This window comes from Phycodurus eques, chromosome 17 (genome assembly GCF_024500275.1).
Source record: "Phycodurus eques isolate BA_2022a chromosome 17, UOR_Pequ_1.1, whole genome shotgun sequence".
Lineage (NCBI taxonomy): Eukaryota > Metazoa > Chordata > Actinopteri > Syngnathiformes > Syngnathidae > Phycodurus > Phycodurus eques.
This window is the reverse complement of record NC_084541.1, coordinates 7,949,230-7,972,394: the sequence shown is the minus strand read 5'-3', so window position 1 is coordinate 7,972,394 and position 23,165 is coordinate 7,949,230. Positions and strand designations below refer to the sequence as shown.

General features: G+C 41.5%; 1 protein-coding gene across 1 annotated transcript; it reads left to right on the top strand.

Annotated features, from left to right (window-relative positions):
- Nucleotides 1-6,711: 6,711 nt before the first annotated feature.
- Nucleotides 6,712-22,540, top strand: LOC133416282 (transmembrane protein 47-like). Its single transcript, XM_061703084.1, has 3 exons — nt 6,712-7,063; nt 15,634-15,774; nt 21,786-22,540. Exons 1-3 carry the CDS (start codon nt 6,757-6,759, stop codon nt 21,965-21,967), a joined length of 630 nt encoding a protein of 209 aa, XP_061559068.1. The 5' UTR covers nt 6,712-6,756; the 3' UTR covers nt 21,968-22,540.
- Nucleotides 22,541-23,165: the final 625 nt, after the last annotated feature.

Genomic DNA, 23,165 nt, shown 5'->3' with positions numbered 1-23,165 from the left:
TGTTAAAATAATTTTAAAATGTTTTAAAAAATAGTAATTCAATAAGTTTATAATTCCAGCATGTGGAAGGGGTATTTTAACTATAAAACAAATTTTTTTTTTCAAATTCCATTATATATTCTATTCATTTTATTCTTGAAGTTTTTTTGTGTTTAAAAATGTGATTTCATAAGTTTATATGTGTTAAAATATTTGGGAGAAGTATTTTAAAATGTATGGTATTTTTAGAACTTCCATGATCTCTGTCTACATCACAGCTTTTCACCTGTCGCGGGGTGATCTGGAACATAACTCCCACAATGAACAGGGGATCATGTAAAATATGCTTTACTTTTGAATTCAACTATTAAAATAAATTACATTTTCCATGATATTCACTACTAATGTATTGAAATGCACCTATATTTGGATGGTTTTGGTCATGTCACCAAACCAAAACATCTCAATCCTGATGGCCTGTCCTTTATTATTTGTTCCCAGCCTTTCGTGACCTGATTCTGATTCTGATGAATTGACGAAACAGTGAGGATGATGCGCTGGGAAAGCTTCCATCTCAGCAGTCCCAACGCATTACATCATTGTCTTCCTTAAAGCCCACTTCACCATTCTGCGGAGTCACCGCAGCATTCTCGAGGAAACAAACCAAAGCAGTGCCGTCGGTTTGAGTCCCGTAGCAAATTGCCAAATCGGCACGAAGGGGAGGAAGGAGACGCAGGCGTCGTTGCATCTATCAACACTCGGTGTCAGCATGACCTTGAGGAAGGCACTCGAAGGCCAGATGCTATGAGGCTCGCTTGCATGAAAAGAGACAAACATGCAAGTGAGAAAGTTAATGCTTTCAGTGAGTGACATCCCAGTTTATTGAACTGTGGCCTTCGGTTGAGTGCAACCATCTGCCAAGGCCAAACTCGCCTAAATTATATAAATTTGTATATAGCCGTAGCCACACCCTGCTTATGTTTAAAGTTTGCTCAATAACATTCATGAGTCACTGAGAAATTAAGATGATTTGTTCAAAATGGGGCGGCACAGTGGGCGACCGGTTAGCACATCTGCCTCACAGTTCTGAGGACCGGGGTTCAAATTGCCTGTGTGGCATTTGCATGTTCTCCCCATGCCTGTGTGGGTTTTCTCCGGGGACTCCGGTTTCCTCCCACATCCCAAAAACATGCATGGTAGGTTGATTGAAGACTCTAAATTGCCCTTAGATGTGAATGTGTGCGTGAATGGTTGTTTGTTTATATGTGCACTGCGATTGGCTGGCGACCAGTTCAAGGTGTAGTCTCGCCCGAAGATTGCTGGGATAGGCTCCAGCACGCCCGCGATCCTAGTGAGGATAACCGGAACGGAAGATGAATGAATTAATGAATGAATGATCAAAATGGGTGCAGTATGGTGGCCAAATGCTAAGACGATCCCCCTCACAGTTCTGAATTTTGGGCAATTCCTGTATGGAGTTTACTTGTTTTCCCTGTGTGGTGGCTACTCCAGGTTGCCCCCAGAATAAAGACTCCATCGAGGTGTGACTGTGAGTGTAATGTAATGTTTGTCTGTATGTGCCCTGCAATTGGAGGATTGGAGTGTACCCCGCCGCTCGCCCAATGTAAACCCGGATAGGTTAAAGCTCACCCCTGAACCTAATGAAAACTGCTATAGAAAACAGAAAATGATTCTATGCTGACAACTGTTTAAAAAAATAAAATAAACTCATCTATCCACTAGACTGCTATTACAATTGTCCTGTAGGTTTGATGCAACTCCAACAAACGACAGTGTCACTCATTGACACTCACTCAGACCTCCACTATCGTAATTTGAATCCACACAGAATTGTTTACCTTCGTAAAAAAATGTCATACTCCTGTGTATAACATAATTTTGTCATTCACACCAACATGAGTCATTCGATATTTTCTGTCTGTATGGTTGTTTTTGTCCAATTGTACAAGGTACTTTTATTGTCCATTCTTCAATATGCGTAACACATACAGAGGATTGAAATTACGGTACCCAAGGGCCCACGGTGCTACAAAGACAGTACAAATAATAACATCAATATAAAAACCTAAATAAAACTAAGGTATATACAGTGTAAAAAGTATTAATTGAATATGCAAATATCAAAGATCAGGTGACGTGTGCAACATAGTCAAGGTCAGAGAACCAAGGCAAGTAAGACATATCAATTTGATGACAAAACCCCAATGCTGCTAAAGTGGTTGGTGCGACCCTGAGTCCGGTGTGTGTGTGTGTGTGTGTGTGTGTGTGTGAGTGTGTGTGTGTATAGGTGTGTGAGTGCATGCGCATGTTTGTGGGAAGTCAGAGTTCAGAGTTCAGGTGGCCAGAGGACAGAAGAGGTAGAGGGGGCAGAGCGGGCAGAGCGGGCAGAGAGTTCAGATTCCTGACAGCCTGATGAATAAAACTGTCTTTGAGTCAGGTAGTCCTGGCCCGTAGACTCCGCAGTCTCCTCCCTGATGGCAGCAGACCGAAGAGGCCATTCGATGAATGGGTGGCATCCTCTGCTATGCGGAGGACTTTGCAGGTCAGGCAGGTGCTGTAAATGTCCTGCAGGGAGGGAAGAGAGGTTCCAATGATCTTCTCAGCTGCCCTCACTATGCGTTGGAGAGTCTTGCGGCAGGATGCGGTGCAGGCTCCGTACCACACAGTGATGCAGTTGGTCAAGATGCTCTCTATGGTCCCTCTGTAGAACGAGCACGTGATGGGGGTCGGGCCTCTGGCTCTTCTCAGCTTGTTGTATAGGATATATTGACTTGGAAGTATTGTAAAGCTGAATCCATAATTGTGGCGATTGAGATAGTCAGACAAACAGACAAGCATTGCTTGCACTGCAGATAAAATGCCATATCGGTCAATGTTAACAAATGTGGGCGGAAATCCTGGATCCACACCAAACTATAATGAGCTTATACCTCCACAGAGATTTGTGGAATATGGTGAGGTAGTTTTTGTGTAATGCTACTAAAAAAACAAACTACAATGCAACTCATACCTTCACCGAGCGCCAAACAAAAACACAAACACCAAAGAATAAATGACTGTGATACGGCATGACTCACTGTAGTGGGTTTCTAGTAAAGGGAGAGATGAGCACGTTAGAGCTGTGCAGTAAAGACAGCAGTAAATAAAGCCTCATCAGTTACCATGGAAGCTTATTCACAGCCGGAAAAGCCTTGAGAGGATTATTGAGAGCCTAATCAGTGGCAGAAAATGCAGGAAAAGATGCAGGCAACAAAAGATGAGGTGATGTGATGAGGAGTTTATTCGAAAGCTTCCTGATAACCATGGGCAGCGTCATCCACACTGCAGCTGAATCACAAGCACATCTCACCCTCTTTCTTTGTTTGTATGTTTTCTCCATTGTTCTCCATCATTCTGAAAATGCTCATGAGTCACTCCTCCCGCATGCGGGTGGCTTAAGAATATGGCCGACAGATAAGAGCTAACAGGAGGATTGTACTACAATCTTGTACCTTGTGTATTGGTGGATAAATTAGACATAAGCTGAGGATCACGAATAAAAATAAATAAATAAACAAAAACTAAATCATGACCAGACTTTTCTCTGTCTGCTCTTTGTGGGGAGTCAGTGCATGTGCCATCGCAAGCAGCTTTGTCTGCCTGGAGGATTTTCTAATGAGGGGCTTTTGGGAGGAGGATGACAGGCCGCTCTGCTTGTCCAGTCCATGAGGAGGGGCGTTTAAAGGAAATGAGCAATGTGCTCTCCGTGGATACGACTAATACTACACCCTCCACGCAGCACCACTCCTCTGATGCCCTGCTGGCATCTTGGCAGCAGCATTAGGAACAGAGAAGTCTAAAACGCCATTATGTCAAAGACATTGAAAACCTGTAATTTTGCCTCTAAAATGCGAGGGGTAGAATCAAGCAAAACTAGGCCACAAGCACTTTGTACTTACACAATGAGCCACTTTATACTAGCCACTCATCAGACATAACATCAAGTACACCTGTATAATCTAATGAGATCTAAAAGAATGGCTTTATCAAAAATGCTCCCTTTTTAAAGATAACTTGAGATGCATGTGGACAACCATAATGTATCCCATCTCATGACCACTAACCAGCTTAACATTCCCATGCAGTACAATATTAATTAGTGCTGTACCTAATATTTGTCAACTTTAATCAGCCCTTCTACAGAAAATCTATTACATTTGACACAATTGAAGACGGAGATTTCATGTCTTCATGTCACTTCTTTTGGCTGCATAGTGTATTAATCTGCAATTGCCTGGCAACCAGGCCAGGGTGCACACCGCCTCTCACCCAAAATCAGATGATATAGGCTCCAGCTCACCCGTCATCCAAATTAAGACAATACTTATGGAAAAAGGATGGATGGTGTATAGTATTATCAATTGTCAATGCACAGTTTGTTTCTTTGGTATGTTTTGCACCAAAATTGACAATATTGGCATGTATTTTATCATTCTTACTGTCAGAACTAAACAAAAAACAGTCGGCCCATTTATAGCATTAGCTAAGATAATATTTGAAGGAGAAGGTCAGGCAGGTTTATCGTAATCTTTCAGTTTATATTCTAATCAAAATGAAGAGGCAATATTGTGATGAAAGCAAATTTGACGCAAAGGTTCCGTAATTCATTCATTCATCTTCCGTTCCGCTTACCCCACTCGGGTTGCGGGCGTGCTGGAGCCTATCCCAGCTGTCTTCGGGTGAGAGGCTTGGTACACCCCAAACTGGTCGCCAGCCAATCGCAGGACACATATAAACGAACAACCATTCGCGCACACATTCACACCTAAGGGCAATTTAGAGTCCTCAACCCACGCAGGCACGGGGAGAACATGCAAACTGCACACAGGCGGGGCCGGGATTTGAAACCCGTTCCTCAGAACTGTGAGGCAGATGTGCTAACCAGTCGACCACTGTGCCGCCAGGTTCTGTAATATTTATCACATTTATTTTTTTGCCGAATGTATTATGTTCTCATATCCATCCATTCATCTTCTATAGCACTTTTCCTCATTAGGGTCACTGATGTTCTGATGCCCAGTTGATATTGGGCAAGAGTTAAAATCCACCCTGGACTGGTCACCAGCCAATTGCAGAGTTATGATATATGACATTTTGATCAATTTGTTTAATGAAAATATAAAACTCTAGAACATCAACAAAACATTGTGGAAGATATTTCCTTCCTGTGACATCTGTTAACTTCACAAAATGCTTAAACATTAATTCCTTCATTTTCCCCAGTTCCTTAGAATTTGTCCTTAATGTCTCTAGGAATAAATGATGAATTGTAATTATTTGTGGTGTAATATTTACACATTATTTCATGTCTGCTGGTATTTTTTGTGAGTTTTTTTTTGTTGTTGTACCTGTTGTTATATGCCGACATAGTTGCAAGATACTGTGCATCAAGGAACAAATACTGCTATCTGCTGGATAGGTTAGAACATTACAACAACTCGTTCTAGCTTTACTTCCAAGGTAACGTTGGAAACAGATATATCAGTAACTTCACATCATAACCACCGAAACTGTAAACAAACACGTAATTACAGTATCCAATATACGTAATTACAGGATAGGATATGATTATGTACAACCTTTTTAAACACGTTTTTTAGTTTACTGGGTTACAGTATGTAGTTAAATACACTCAGACCAGACTTCCTATATTAATTTTCAAAATAAAAGCCTATTTTTCCTGAAGCTGGATTTACTACATGAAATACATCCAACTAACAGAAACACCTATCCTGAACAAAACAAACGTAAATAAAACCAGTTCGTTGAAGTAATGAAGTACAAATACTTCATTAATGTATTTAAATAGAAAACACATTTCGTACAGTATCTGTACTGTACTTGATTGTAAAACTCTAAATTGCCCGTAGGAGTGAATGGTTGTTTGTTTATGTGTGCCCTGCGATTGGCTGGCAACCAGTCCAGGGTGTACGCCGCCTCCTGCCCGAAGATAGCTGGGATAGGCTCCAGCACTCCCGCGAGAAAATGGATGGATGAATAAATACTTTGTGGCGTGCACATTTAAGATATAACAGGTCGTTTTAACATCTAGGGTTTAGTTCCCTTTAAAAAAAAAAAAAGAGAATATTTTGTGTGCAGAGTTTTGTTTTCATTGTGCCAAGTTATCAAAATGGATGTTGTTTATTATTGACAATAAAAATATGTTTTTTCCTCTTTTATTACAGAGGCTGTACATGTTTACTGTAAGGAGATAAATCAGTGCTATTTTTTTGTACTCCTACTAAATGCAGAGTGTACTTTTGCAACTCGTCGTGCAGCACTATTTCCCAACCTTTACTGAGCCAAGGCACATATTTTGCATGATATAAATCTCATGGTGCACAACTAAATACAAAAAAAAAAACGAACTTAAAAGGTATTATAATGCCCTTGGATGACATCAGAGCTGCTAATGACTACAACTCAAACCCAGACCCTCCACACACAGACTTTCTGATGAGAGCCGACGTTCAAACTTAAATGTCACTCGGAGTTCGAGATATTACACGATATAAAAAGTAATTTTCGGACCATTTGAGTGACATTTGATTATTTATATTATATTATCATTGATCTCCAGCTCTCTTTTCCACGGCACTCTTAATGTGAAGGTCAGCCCTGTACCGGATGTCTTGAGTCGAAGTTTCCATTTTCCAAGCGGGAGGCGCACCAATGCAGCGGCCAGCGCGCGTCCCTCAATTTTAGTGAGTGCGTGTTATGGTGGCAGACGGCGTACAAGCACACTCCTCTTCCTCCTCGGAATTTTTCCACGGCGACGGCCCCACGGCGGTGTGCGACGAGAGGACCATGTCGGTGAACGACATGTACGTGCTGCGGCCCTTCAAGTTGATCGCGCTGCTGTGCGTCTTCCTGGCGCTGTGCTTGGACCTGGTGGCTCTGCTCAGTCCGGCCTGGGTCACGGCCGACCACTTCTCCCTGTCCCTGTGGGAGTCGTGCTCCCAGTCCGAGCCCAGGCAGCCGGGCGACGAAGCTTCGTGGAGTTGCTTCTCCACTCTCACTTCTGGTCAGAACCTTACGCTCTTCTCTTGTCCTTTTGTTAAGACACGACGTAGACAAAGTTGTTACATTTACAAATGTAACTGTGAAATGAAGCCAACTACATTCTAATGATGTCAGTATCACCGAAATAACTCGCGTTCATGTGTCGCCCACATTTACAGGAACTACTCCTCTACTTTCAATCACGTTATCTTACTTTTTTTCTATTTTCTTCTGCGTGTCAAATAACACTTTTTAAAGTACTAAGATGTATTTAATTAAAACAAAGGACTGATGATACCATTAAAGTTCCTCACCATAATAAGACAATTGCATTCGAATTATTTAAAAAAAAAAAACACACACATATTGATGAATTGATTGAACGTTTATTAAAAAATTTTTTTTTTTTTAAAAAGTGCACCTGTCCCATACTAAAACACTATGTACTGCTGGTCCAAAAAGAAGTAAGAAGTAAAACTTAATTAAATGCTACCCCTTTGCCATTACCTAAGAGAAGGTATCCATTAGAAAGTGCAAACCCAAATACTGTACATACATATTGTACTGTACATACTATACACAACCTTCACACACAAATACAGATAGACTGTACTGTACACCATACTGTAAATAAGCACTTATACATACTGTAAAGTTATACGTACTTCCTTCACATAACTAGTTGTCCTTCCTTCACCGTTTACTCACAAATGTACATATACATACTGTACCTTGCCTCATTTAGTGTTTATTAAGTGATCAATTCTGTATGTTGTTTATTACCGTATTTGTAAGTATTTGTAACTCATTCAACTCCGGTTTTCTCCTACATTCCAAAATCATGCATGTGAGCTTTGTGATCACTCAAAATTGTCCATAGGTGTGAATGTGAGTGTGAATGGTTATTTTTCTATACTGGATGTGACCTGCAATTTGCTTGTGACTGGTCCAGGGTGTACCCCCACCTCTCTTCTAAAGTCAACTGGGAGAGGGTCTAGCTAACACACAATAATGAGGACTTGTGTTATAGAAGATGGATGGATGATTTCATTCATTCATTTTAAATCAGATGTGCATTCGTGCCGTGGTTAAAAAAAAAAACAATGGGGATGGATTTTTTTTCAAATTACTTTTTTTTTAAAAAAAAAAAAACGTTTTTCCCAATGTAAAAAAACCCAACAAAATTTGTTTGTGTTCATTTTGCAAGAATATGATTCATCCTAAGTGAATTTGAGCATTTCCTGTTTGATGTGACCTAAGCAGACAGCTGAGACCCTCAACATCATCATCATCATAGGTTTGTTTTGTTGGCTTAATAACGGGAGGACTTCCCACACAGTAGCAGTGAGGTGTATGGAAAAACATGCATGCTGATTCATGAGCAGGCAGGACATGAGTCTGAATAGAAGCAGTGCTGATACAATAACACACAAGAAGGTAGTCACCATTCATGTGACTGGCCTTTGTTTTCACACAATTTTAGGTCAGTTTAAATATTTGTTTTTATGAAGAGGGGGAGGTGGTCGGTCAATCCATCACTTGTGTTGGAGCCCTTGTAACCCCCCATGACACACACACATGGTTACCAATGACGGCTTTCAGTGGGGTTGGACAGACACGTGGACCCACCAGGTTGTAATCACGTGGCTGCTGTGTTTACACTCAACACTCAGACAGCCAGTAGAGAGAAAGGTGTACCGCTATCCTTGCAAAAAGTTCAATTTCCCATTCTAAGGCCATCATCTCACACACACACTTCTCTTTGCCATCACTGGTACCCTTTAGTAGTAGAGTCATCAAATGTCAAAACAAGGTTGACTTTAAATGTTCACTGAGCAAAAGTCTCACAAGATAGGGGTCATTCCGTGCGAAATCAAGCAAGAATCTTTTCCATTACCGCTCAGATTTAAAAAAACAAAAAATTAAATTTTAAGTTTGGAAATGGAAGGAAAAGACCAGAACACACAACATTTTTTTGCTCTAAAATCTCTTAATTGGAGATATAGGGAGACATAAAGTCACCCCACGCATATATAGGCTAACAAAGTAGTCGCCTAATGACAGGTAGAGACCTCTCTACTTCAAACCTCTGGCTCTTTGAAACTATACTTCGCAAGCTGATTTTGTATCATTTTAAAACTCTTTCATAGTCCTACAAATATTCTTCCATTTACTCAAGCATAATTCATTTTCTTCCCAACTATACATTTTAAAGGTTATTTAAAAGATATGTATGTCTTTTCTTGTTCTCAAAATTATGTAGGAGATACATCAGGATGTGGAGAACCATTGTAAATATTGTGATGGGCACTTTAAACGTTTCTGAGGAATTAGTATTTATGTACATGTTCATTCGATAATTCATTTACAATACCATCAACAGAAAGACAAATACTACTGTACTGGCAGACATGGCCATAATGATCATCTGTACATTCTCAGGACCATTTAAGTAAGTGTAGGGATAATGTAATAAATATGATAAAGTGGTGTTTCAAAGAAATTTATTAAAGTCAAGACGTATCACGAAATAGCCGAATATTTGTTAACCTAGATCTCTCTAATTAACAGGTTTAAAGCCAGTTTTCTTTTCTGGTCTTTACCTTTTATTTCTAACCACACTTTGTTTTGAAGAAAATCTGAGAGGTGAAAGGATAATTTCTTGGTTGATATTTCAAAGAATGACCCCGAAGGTTGAAATTTTGTGCAACTTGTTTCCAGAAATGCTTGGTCAACTTTGCCTAAATTGTACAACTAGTGACATTGAAATTTGGACTCCCACTGTAGTCAGATGTGGCATTATTGCTTACATAGTCATCTTCTATTTGTAGCCAAAAGGTACAAATAAAGGTGTCAAAAAAAGTATTTAAAAAATGAGTCTTTACCATTATGGATTTACGCTGCAGATGTTGGGTTGAACTGTTGTACTTGCACGTATGCCTCAAAGAATGTAGCGGAAAGAAGTCTTTGGCCTGAGCTCTCATGTTGTGGAATGTGTGGGGCCAAATGGGAGGTGGGTTTGTCACTTTTGAGTGTCTGCAGATCCCATTCAATCAGCAGAGAAGGGGTGGGTTGGGGTTAAAGAGCTAGTTGGTCATAAGGCAAAAGCAAAGGCACACAGCCCAGTCTAACACATTAAGCCCGACGTCTGGTGGACACAAATAGTGAAATGCAAAAAAAAAAGTCATGTAATGTTATGACCTTAGAAATATGTGTTGTTGATGAAAGTCGTCTGATCAACATTCTAATCACATAATGTGGGAAAGCAGGAAGCAAAAATGCCTCTTGAAGGATAAGCCTTCTGCTTGTGTGCGTCTTATTCAAATGTAGTTGAGCTGTTATCACGGGGGGGGGGGGGGGGGGCGTTCCTCTCTTCCCGATGACAAATGAAGCTCGCTCACCGATTGTTCGCCTCATCCAATGCAAATTATTCTTTTGAGCTCAGTGCCATCTCCTTTCTCCTGACGCTGACAAGTGGGATTTCAAGGAAGGGACACACAACAAAGCCACCAAGAGAGAAGGGGAATATATATTTTTTTGTTTTGTTAATGTGCTCGACTAGAATGACATGTTAAAAATCATGCTGTACCTTCTAGAGAAGAACACTGTCGGGACAAAAGGATCTAAAAATGGAAGAAAAACAGAGAACCCTCAACACACCCCAAAAGTGTTGAAGATCAGATCAACCACATTCCTTTAGACCCCGAGTCGGCAACCCGCAGGTCTCGAGCCTAATGCGGCTCTTTAGCGCTGCCGTAGTGGCTCCCTGGAGGTTTTTCGAAAATGGAAAAAAGATGGGGAGAAAAATATATTTTTTGTTTTAATGTGGTTTCTGTAGGAGGACAAACATGACTCAAACATTCTTACCGTTTTCCAATGCTGTAAAAATATGTGGAATCCATCCATCCATCCATTTTCTGAGCCGCTTCTCCTCACTAGGGTCGCGGGCATGCTGGAGCCTATCCCAGCTATCATCGGGCAGGAGGCGGGGTACACCCTGAACTGGTTGCCAGCCAATCGCAGGGCACAGAAAAACAAACAACCATTCGCACTCACATTCACACCTACGAGCAATTTAGAGTCTTCAATTAACCTAGCATGTATGTTTTTGGGGATGCGGGAGGAAACCAGTGTGCCCGGAGAAAACCCACGCAGGCACGGGAGAACATGCTAACTCCACACAAGCGGGGCCAGGGATTGAACCCCGGTCCTTAGAACTGTGAGGCAGACGCTCTAACCAGTCGTCCACCGTGCCGCCAAAATGTGTAGAATAAATATTAAATTTAAACCTTTCTGTCAATGAAGATTTGCGTCATAGTCTGCGACGCGTGCTTCTTTGAGTTCGGCGTGGTAGGTGGCTGTCGCAAACAAACCGGCAGGTGTGTGATGGGCCATGGATCGCAAAGGGAAAAAGAGAACGATAGCTGAGGAGAACAGAGGATTCAACAGTTCTTAGACCGAATCATTTGCGTTTTTTGCCAGCACGGAAGGTTTGCCTACATGTCTGCTTTATAATGAGAAGTTGTCCAATAACAAAAAGAGTCATGTCGAAAGACATTTTCAGGGAAGGCATGCTTAGCTGTCCTTGTTGAACATATTCCGAGTAGTAAATCAAGCTGACCTCGAAATGGAAGTGGCCGATATAGCTGACATAGATTTATCGATGTGCAAATTCAAAAGTCTGACAGCCGAGCTTGAAAATGTCACTCGCCAGAAAGCACAGTTTGCGCAAAGCCACGAATGGAGCGAAATTGAAAGCCTCGCAACACCCGAGAAACTTGTGTTTGAAACATGGAATGCTCTTCCTGACAGTTATAGGAACATGAAGAAATATGCATTTTGAGTATTATCCATCTTTGGATCAACATACCTGTGCGAGCAGTTATTCTCAAACATGAACAACATTAAATCCAAATACCGCAACCGCCTCACAGATGAGAGCTTGCAGTCATGTGCCAAGATTAAAGTTACATTTTACATGCCCGATGTTGAGAAGCTGTCCAGTGATGTCTGAAAACAGACGTCACAATAAGCGGGTAAGAACACAATTCTGTCATAGGCACTTATTTAGCAACAGAGTGTCTGTTTTTATAAAGTGGTTTCTGATTTGTCAGTATATATTTGGAATGACACATAGGGTTATTATTGAGGAAATTGAGGGTGTTGTGTGTAATGTGATTAGTGGCTATGTCCCACAGGTAGGATGTGACCGAGAGGTGAAAGAGAAATTCTGGAAGGAGCTAGATGAAGTAGTTCTGAGCATCCCAGACAGAGAGAGAGTCATGATTGGTGCAGATTGTAATGGACATATTGGTGAAGGAAATAGGGGTGATGAAGAAGTGATGGGTACGTACGGCATTCAGGAAAGGAACTTGGAGGGACAGATGGTGGTAGACTTTGCAACAAGGATGCAAATGGTTGTAGTGAACACTTTTTTCCAGAAGAGGCACAAACATAGGGTGACCTACAAGAGCGGAGGTAGAAGCACGCAGGTGGATTACATCTTGTGCAGACGATGTAATCTGAAGGAGGTTACCAACTGTAAGGTAGTGGTAGGGGAGCGTGTGAACAGACAGCATAGGATGGTGGTGTGTAAGATGACTCTGGTGGTGGGGAAGAAGATTAGGAAGACAAAGGCAGAGAAGAGAATCATGTGGTGGAAGCTGAGACAGGACGAGTGTTGTGCAGCTTTTCGGGAAGAGGTGAGACAGGCTCTCGGTGGACGGGAGGAGCTTCCAGAAGACTGGACCACTGCAGCCAAGGTGATCAGAAAGACAGGCAGGAGAGTACTTGGTGTATCTTCTGGCAGGAAAGGAGAGAAGGAGACTTGGTGGTGGAACCTCACAGTACAGGAAATTATACCAGGAAAAAGGTTAGTTAAGAAGAAGTGGGACACTGAAAGGACCGAGGAGAGGCGAAAGGAATACATTGAGATGTGACACAGGGCAAAGGTAGAGGTGGCAAAGGCCAAACAAGAGGCATATGATGACATGTATGGCAGGTTGGACACTAAAGAAGGAGAAAAGGATCTATACAGGTTGGCCAGACAGAGGGATAGAGATGGGAAGGATGTGCAGCAGGTTAGGGTGATTAAGGATAGAGATGGAAATATGTTGACTGGTGCCAGCAGTGTGCTAGCGAGATGGAAAGAATACTTCGAGGAGTTGATGAATGAGGAAAATGAGAGAGAAGGGAGAGTAGAAGAGGCAAGTGTGGTGGACCAGTAAGTGACAATGATTAGTAAGGGGGAAGTTAGAAAGGCATTAAAAGAGGATAAAAAATGGAAAGGGAGTTGGTCCTGATGACATTCCTATGGAGGTATGGAAGCATCTAGGAGAGGTGGCTGTGGAGTTTTTGACCAGCTTGTTCAATAGAATTCTAGTGCGTGATAAGATGCCTGAGGAATGGAGGAAAAGTGTACTGGTGCCCATTTTTAAGAACAAGGGTGATGTGCAGAGCTGTGGGAACTATAGAGGAATAAAGTTGATGAGCCACACAATAAAGTTATGGGAAAGAGTAGTGGAGGCTAGACTCAGGACAGAAGTGAGTATTTGCGAGCAACAGTATGGTTTGGTTCTAGGTATGCCTAGAAAGAGTACCACAGATGCATTATTTGCCTTGAGGATGTTGATGGAAAAGTACAGAGAAGGTCAGAAGGAGCTACATTGTCTCTTTGTAGATCTAGAGAAAGCCTATGACAGAGTACCCAGAGAGGAACTGTGGTACTGCATGCGGAAGTCTGGAGTGGCAGAGAAGTATGTTGGAATAACACAGGACATGTACGAGGGCAGCAGAACAGCGGTGAGGTGTGCTGTAGGTGTGACAGACGAATTTAAGGTGGAGGTGGGACTGCATCAGGTATCAGCCCTGAGCCCTTTCCTTTTTGCAGTGATGATGGATAGGCTGACAGATGAGGTTAGACTGGAATCCCCGTGGACCATGATGTTTGCAGATGACATTGTGATCTGCAGTGAAAGCAGGGAGCAGCTGGAGGAACAGTTAGAAAGATGGAGACATGCACTGGAAAGAAGAGGAATGAAGATTAGCCGAAGTAAAACATAATATATGTGCATGAATGAGAGGGGTGGTGGGGGAAGAGTGAGGCTACAGGGAGAGCTGTAGCAAGGGTTGAGGACTTTAAATACTTGGGGTCAACCGTCCAGAGCAATGGTAAGTGTGGTCACAAGAGTCTCTGCTAGGATGAAGGGCAAAGTTTATAAAACAGTGGTGAGGCCAGCCATGATGTACGGATTAGAGACAGTGGCCCTGAAGAGACAAGAGGAAGCAGAGCTGGAGGTGGCGGAAATGAAGATGTTGAGGTTCGCTCTCGGTGTGACCAGGTTGGATAAAATTAGGAATGAGCTCATCAGAGGGACAGCCAAGGTTCGATGTTTTGGAGACAAAGTTAGAGAGAGCAGACTTCGATGGTTTGGACACGTCCAGAGGAGAAATAGTGAGTATATTGGTAGAAGGATGACGAGGATGGAGCTGCCAGGCAAGAGAGCTAGAGGAAGACCAAAGAGAAGGTTGATGGATGTCGTGAGGGAAGACATGAGGGCAGTTGGTGTTCGAGAGGAGGATGCAGGAGATAGGCTTACAAGGAAAAGGATGACGCGCTGTGGCGACCCCTAACGGGACAAGCCAAAAGGAAAAGAAGAAGAAGAAGAGGACTGCATTTTATTTAAAGGATTAACACGCACATTTTCTTTTTATATGTACTATTTTTTTTATTCTGTCCATTGTCATGCCACCAGAGAAGAGTAAACGCATAATGGCTCATGACTAGCATGAAGCTATGACTACATGCTTCGAAATGTGCAGCTTTACTTAATTTTAGTTTTAGTTTTATTATTCAGTGGTTAGTGTCTCTTTATTATATACTATAGTTGGAATGTGGAAAACTTTGTTTTGAAAAGACGGTTTTAATGCTGAGTAGCACAGTGTTCTCGTGGTTAGCAGGTCTGCCTCAAAGTTCTGTGGCTCTGGGCTTGAATCTCGGCTCTGGCCTTCCTGTGTGGAGTTGCATGTTCTCCCAAAGCTTGCGTGGGTTTTCTCAGAAACATGCATGTAAATTTCATCGATGACTCTAAATTGTGTGAAGGTGTTAATGTGAGTGTGAACGGTTATTTTCTATATGTAGCCTGCGATTGGCTGGTGACCATTCCATTGTTTCAGCGAGGATAGGCTCCAGCTGAGCTCCTGTGACCCCATTGCTCCAAGCAGTATATGCTGGCATTGGACAGTTTGAGCCTCCAAAAAAATCGAAATTGCTTTCCATTATATGTCATGCAAAAAAAAAAAAAAAGATTGAAATGAGAACAAATTCATAGTCAAGCGAAGTCAAAGTGTATTATGAGTCAGCGTAGCTCGAGCATGACTTCAGCAACCACAGACCACAATGAGTATAATATTTATTTTTACGTTTTCAAACGGCAAATAAATTATCACAAGCTCTTTCATCTACACAGACCAAAGTAATCTCCATAGCAACTACTTTGATTTGAATGTAAGAATGACTGCCTTGTGACTCCTACCAGTGCAGGTTCTGCTTGAATGATGTTCTGACATTATTACACGTGTTTCCTCCCGCAGACTGGCAGATCGCCACCCTGGTGCTGCTTGTGGGTGGTGCTGTGGCAACCCTGGTGGCCTTTTTAGTGGGCCTCATTTCCCTCTGCCATGGGACGCAGAGGAAACATTACCACACAGTGGCCGTGTTGCTCTTTACTGCAGGTTAGTCTCCCTCTCCTTCATGTCTTTTACTCGTTTAGCTGAATATGTATCGGGATCTGAAATTGCAACCAGTGGTGAAAGGTCGGCAAGGCCTTCTCTGCTGGCCTTAACACTATTAAAGGCACTGACCTACATTTACAACCTAATATTTGTTAATGAAATCGTTTTAATGTATTCCCAAAAGTCTGTTGTCTTAATTTTGTCGCGTTTCTCTTGGCTCCGCTGCTTCCAGTACATACTGTACATACAGTATATGGTAGATTTTTTTGGGCCAATCAGATTTCAGCCTCCATGTGCTGCCATGTCAAGCTAAGGCCAAAGGCACACAGAGCGTCGCGGCCCAAAGCGACTGAACTGGAGAATCGCAAAAAAAAAAACCATGCATTTGGGAACTCCCCGCTGCCCACTAGGCAAGTGACCCTTGCACACATGATCAACTCGCTGCAACGAAAAAATTGCAACCCCAGGTATTATTATCGGGTAGCAACGTTTTGAAGTGCCATATACAATATGCACAGTACTAAGGACTTGGACCCGCCCTCTGAATCCCGATTCATTATTCGTGTTGACAGTAACGAATGACTTCCAAATCAGAATTGAATTGAATTAAATGCGGCACGACAGCAGTTGTAGTTCTTGTCCGATTAATCACTGCCGGCCTTCCCAGTTCACATGGATATTTGACTTCTAAAACCATCAATGGCAGTGAATGTGTAAAAGTAAGAACTATGATATTGTAACGCTCGTTCTGATTTGAGTCTGAAATTTCTAATTCCATGATCGCTTTTCCACGCCCACTGGAATTCCAATTCGAGTCACCACCCATTCGTGAATAGCCGTAGTTTCTATCATTGCAGCATGATAGTGGGAGTATTAAGAGCTGGATTAAGTCGGCTAAGTCCTCACTGAAGGTCCGGGTGCCAAATGGTCGGCCCACCGCTTTTCGCAACACATCACAAAAAAAGAAGCAGGATGGCGGCAAGTGCGTACTCAGCAGAACCACAAGCGTCTCCAGAGAGACAAGGTTTTATTTGTTCCAGAGCTCATATGAAATAAAGGCTGTTGAAGCAGAGAAGCGGTTGTGCGTTGCTTGAGCTCATTTCTTCTGTGGTGAGCCGACCCAGAAGCCAGCTTGGCCCGCAGGCCAAGGAAAAGTAGCCACGGAATTTGCAGCAGTACCAAGAACGGGAAGTCATGTAGGGGGAAAAAAGCGTCTCTTGCATACTTGTGAGGAGAAATGTTAACAACAGTGGGGGAGTGTCCATCATCAAAGCATATAATTGAGACAAAAAGTTTGCGACTATTTTAGAAGTTTAGCACAAACAGTCTTGGTGGTTTGTGCTTATTTTACTTGAGCTGGTGTTGAAAAACTAACCACATACAGGTCCTTCACTTATGCCAGGTTTCATAATGGAACTGCATTATCTAAGCACGTGCATCAAAGTCCGTGTGCACTAGAATAAACAGTATTTATTAGAATTAGCTCCACGCCACACACTGATGGTGTGAGGTTTTAAAACCTGTATAGGTAAGGTTTTAAATTACATTTTAGCATAGTTAATGTTTGACCACTCTAATGGAGCCTATTCAATTGAAAGAGAATATCCTGGATGTCTTAACAAAAGCTAATAGAAAAATAGATGACAAGTCCCTTTTTTATTTGCTTGGACCATACGGTCAAAGTTAAAGTTGTTCAACAGGAAAGATGCTCAAGTCCTATGGTACAGTGGTGTCTTAAGACACAAGTTTAATTCATTCTGTGACAACACCTGTATCTCAAATAATCTTTCCCCATTCAAATTAATGAAAATGCCATTAATCCATTCCAGTCTCCCAAAAATATATAAAAAAATATATAACACACTAGCATAATATTGTACTTTATAAAAACATACAATGACATAATTAAATAGAGTTGACACATTTTTCGCTTCAATTCAATGGACACTGTGCTGCGCCTTCTGGTGTGTCCACTTTGGCAACATGGCGGCAGAATAAGACAGACAGAGACACACATGATAAGAGTTTCACAACTGACTCAATAAAATGCAATAATATTAATAATTATTCCCAAAGGATAAATATATGCCCGTGAATTAGGCTTTACACGATCAGGATTTTTGGGGCCGATCAGCGAGTTTAAAAAAACCCAGAACCGGTCACCGATCCGATCACAAGATGGAGGAATGTGTGTATTTAAATGACCTGTTCATTTACTGTATATACTTGGGTACTTAATTGCTCAAAAAATATATATTTACAATAAAGAATGTATCTTTGTTCCTCTATTTATGCCAGTGAGGCATAGTGACAGACAGAACAAATGAATGGTCTTCTATTAGATGGCAGGAAGTAAATACAGTAATTAATGTATCCACTTTTTGGGACATTTTTCTTTGTTGGTGTGCCGTGAGATTTTTCAATTGTAAAATATGTTCCGTGGCTCCATAAAAGTTGGAAATCACTGCTCTCGTCAGATCGTGAATTCTAATCAGTCAGGTCAAACTAACATTACATGACAGAAATAATGGGTGCTAACTCACTGTAATTAAATTACTTTATTTTTAATTAAATGACTTCACTCCCACCAACTTTAGAGCATGATTCGACAGAACGATGGCATGTTCACGTCCAACCGTTCGTGGTACCACTAGCTTGCTAGGCTACATAACATTTTATTGCCTGCTTGTGAACCGTATCGTATTAAAAGTACGTGAACATACCTCAAGCAAGCCTTAACGAACATCCTCTCCTGTCCTAAGCACCCGTGACCACCAATACACGTTTGTATTCCTTATAAAACAGTCTCGCTCCACTCTTGTTGTCGTCGCCACGGTAACGAGTGTATCCGGTCGTATTTGAGTTGACAAGATAAAGCCCAATGATCGTAAAAAAACGGGATGCGGTGGTATCGGAATACAAGATTTTATTGCAGTAGTCTGACATAGTGCAATCGTGAAAGAGCAAATTTGTCTTGTAGTCTGATCCAGGCATTACGTGTTATCTGTCTCAGGCGTGTTGTCTGTCCCACACCGCTGACGTTTTTGTTTTGTATTTTTAAATAACTTCATTGGTCGTAAGATATTTACAGTACTACGTCAAAAGACACGCGACAAGGCTAAAAATAAACTAGCTTTTGGATTCAAATATACTGTCCACGGGACGACGCGGCGTAAATGTCTTTTGAGGTTGATCGGATTGGCGAATTATGACATTAAAGCTGATCAGCATAAAATGCTAAATATCGGCCGATACCGATCAGCCCGATAAAATAGGTGTAAAGTCTACCGTGAATATTGTTATATTATCAGTCTACATGTGTTGCACCACCGTTTGTGTTCAAATATCTGTTGCTTAAAGGGCTACAACACTGCAACACCGATGCTATTCGTTTGCCTGTCTATGGCGTTTTGCATAGTTTGTTGTTGTTTGATGCTTAGTTTGACAGTAATCTTCAACTGGGAGTGGCAATAGCTTGAGGCTTCTTTTTTGAAGAATTGTTCACTATCTGCCAAACTGCTGCTTAATATGAAGTGAGCTTAGTTGGTGTCACTGCCACCATACGGCGCTTGTATGTCAAATTTTTGCTCGCAAATCCAAGAAAATAATCAGACAATTGATGGCCTGTATCTCGAAAAACCCTTAAGTCGAGTCACCACTGTACTGTATTCAAGGTAAAGGTACAGTTTAACCTATTTGGTCAAACATGCATCAAGCCAATTCAGAAAAGATTTATTTTATTTTCAAAGTTTTTCATGAAAAAAAAATTCCAGCGTTATTTTTTTTTTTTCATGATGGTGAAAGTTTGCGCATGGAACGGATTACTTTACAATTTCCATCATTTCCCATGGAAAAAAATGGGTGGTCAGCCAACATCCCGGAACTGATTGTGCTCAATATTTAAAGTTCCACTTGTATTTATTTGTCACATATACAATGTTGAAGTCCAGTGGAAAAGTGTTTAATCTAAGGAACAGTTTACAATGTAATATAAGGGTTATGTGGGAACTTTGTCTTTGTTCCTCATAAGGAAACAGGAGGCATAAAGGGCCAGTGTGTGGAGACGTAATGGCTCTACCACTGCCTGCTAGCCATTTACTGAAAAGCATGGGAAGCCAGTGTTATCCTTTCCTATGTGCGTAATTGCTCTGAGAGCCTGGCGAGAGAATAAGGCCGCCTATATATGCACATGGTGCACAGACGGCAGGAGCGGAGCATTTTGGACGCCGTTAAGTGCCCCTTGGCAGCGCTGCGGTATTTATTTTCTGTCCAGAAATATGACCTCAGCTCAGTCTGGGCTCCATCAACACGTCTGCATTCTTTTGCCCGCCACCACTCCTACCGGGAGGAAGGAAAGGCGGACGAGAAGTCACGCTAAAACCCTCAAGAGCCGCAAAGCCTGAGCTCAAGAAAAATGACTCACGATAGAAGTATCCAAGTATTTTTCCTTTTATGTTAAGGTTAAGAATCCTTACCTTCTGCTGACACCAATGTGCACCAGTTATGTGCAATGCAAAGGTGCCAGCAATGTAAACTTTATTTTCCTAACCTTTGCACGTCTTTTTTTTTTTTAATCACTTTTTGTTGGTTAGCTTGTGGCTTGGTTTGTTTCTTAGCTGGATTAATCAACAACTACAAAAAAAAGGAGTAAGAGTGACATATGCCATCTACAGGAATCAGGGTTTCTCTTTTCCCTATTTGATCACAATAGAACCATTACCCAAATGTGTTTGGGAGATTGTGTTATGGTCCACTGAAACCAAGGTTGAATTTTTTGGCCGCCATTTTAAAATGTATGTTTGGCACAAACTCAATACTGCTCATCACCAAAAGAACATCATACCTACAGCATGGTGGCAGCAGCATCACGCTTTTGAGCTGTTTTTCTTCAGCTGGAACTGGGACCTTCGACAACCTAATAGGAATTGTGAACAATTAGAAATAGTAAGTGTGAGCAAACAACCTTTAGGCAGTAGTAAAATGGAAGTAAAAGCCTTTTAGTTAAATGTAAAAGTGTAGTGTAAAATGTGAAGTTAAGTTAAAGGTAGTGGGGGTTAATCAGAGGCACTTAAAATGGTGGCAGGCATGTGTCCATTTTCACAAAATTGAATGTGATTGGTTAATTCTGTCGCCCGAAGATAGCTGCGATAGGCTCCAGCACGCCCGCGACCCTGGTGAGGATAAGCGGTACAGAAAATGGATAGATGGATGGTTCATTCTGAACACAACCGCATCCCAAGAGTGTGCACACAAAGATTTTTTCTTTTTCAATTGAGTTGTAAAGGTGATAAGTCCCATTAATGGTGGAAAGGGCTTTTAAATGATTTACTTTGATTTACCTTCATTTGTTTATTTCACAAAAGCCTGTCATTTGAGTAGACTTTGTGGTGACTTTTTATATCCACTGTATGTTATTATTATTACTAAATATATCACCATTTGTATCATTGCTGTTATCAAAATTCTAATTTTCCCCTATTGATGCCAGTCACCCGAAAAGTATAACGTTGTAGATCTAGTGTTACATTAATAGAGCAGCTTTGTCACACAAAAGAATGTAGCTTTATTTTTTAATTTCCCCCAAACTGCTTCACTGTCTCTTTTTTCTTCCTTCACAGCATTCAACAAGATTCTTTTAAAAAAAAAATTTAAATCCTTCATTTTCTCCCAACTGCTCCGCTGTCCTTTTTTCTTTTAAGAATAAGTAATCTTGGCACAAGACACGGTCAGTTATCACTGTACTTACTGTTTTTTTTTTTTAAATTAATTGTTTTATGTTTATGGCCTAGAAGTGTTTTCTTACAAATATTTACTGTAATTATGACTTTACTGCTGCATTAGTGATAAGAGTACAGAGAGTTTCGACTTGCGTACATATTCAGGTTATGTCGCTGCCAAAGGAACAGACCTCTGTTGTAAACTGAAACACCCCCACCCCACCCGACATGTATTCTGTGAGAAAAGAAAAATGTAGTTTGTGACTCTCCTTTTATTTTGTCTTTCCCCACCAGTTGTGCTACAGGCCTGCGCTCTGGTCTTGTACCCAATCAAGTTCATCGACGGGACGGTACTGCAGACGTATCACGAATTCAACTGGGGCTACGGCCTCGGCTGGGGAGCCACCATTTTCATGCTGGGCGGCGGAGTCCTCTTCTGCCTGCGGACGGACATATACGAGGATGCCATGTACTGACACCACACGCATCTTCACGAACACACACACAACTCTACATAGGCGGTGCGCGTAGGAGCACAGACCTAAATTCTCTCTCGGCCCTCTTGGTTATTTTTAGTCAGGTTGGAAGGGCCTAAAGTAGCCCAGATCTGTTTGAATAGAACCCCTCACCACCCCCCACCCTTGCTCATAGTGTATCCCTCAGCTTGGCCAGTATCGGAGTGAGGTGTCGACCTCTCTGATGAGCACGGGTTGCTGGACATTTCTACTGCATGGTGATGTCTGTTGTTGGACAAAATGGACATTTAAAGGCACCAGTGCATCGCCATGTTTTGGCCTTTTATTTTGGCCTGTTCTTTTTATAGCATTTGACAAGGAGGAGCTTGTTTTCAATGTATTCTTTCACTTTCCCTGCATTCTGGCTGAAACATATCATAGAGTGTCTTCTCATATCACTAGACTCATTTTTCATATATGCTGGAGCTACTGTATTTATAGTTTGTTTGCAAACTCACTTTGTTTTGTCTCCAATGAAAATGTAAATGTGTAAAAACTGTTTGTACATGGACTTTCCTGAATAAAAAGTGTAGTTTTTGGGAGTGATGAGTGTGAGTTATTGGTGTGTCCTCCTAACAGAGTTCAAACATTTCCAACCTTTGACCCATGTGTTTACAAAAAAAAAAAAAAAGGATCAGGGGTGCCCAACTTTTTGGGGACAAAACATGTTCATCATCCAGTGCTTATATTCCACACAGGAAGGTTGCAGCAGAGCAATTTGCAGTATGATTTAAATGAATAACATTTTATGTTTTAGGACAGCTTGCGTTTTTGCATCATTTGCTGGAATTATGTTAACAGTTGCATGTTTGGCGTGAAACAGAAGGCACTGACACGTTGGCATACTGGTGTGAAGTTGTCACCCCTCAAAGTTTAAACTGCAACAGCCGCTTGAAGAACCGCCTCAAACAAACTATTTTGGCAGCTGCAGCATCTGGATAAATGACCACATGAGGACTACTTTATGTTCATAAGGGAATGAACCAACACCAAGGGGAAAGTCCCAAATGTCTGCATCGATCTTCTGATGCTAGATTTGAGAGGTGTCTCTCTCGTGGTTTTCTTATATTAGCATTGCTGAAACGTGATCTGGGTGGAGGTGGTGGACTTGCAAAACAAATGGGAAGAGGTGTCATAATTTTAGGGTGCAATTTTAATA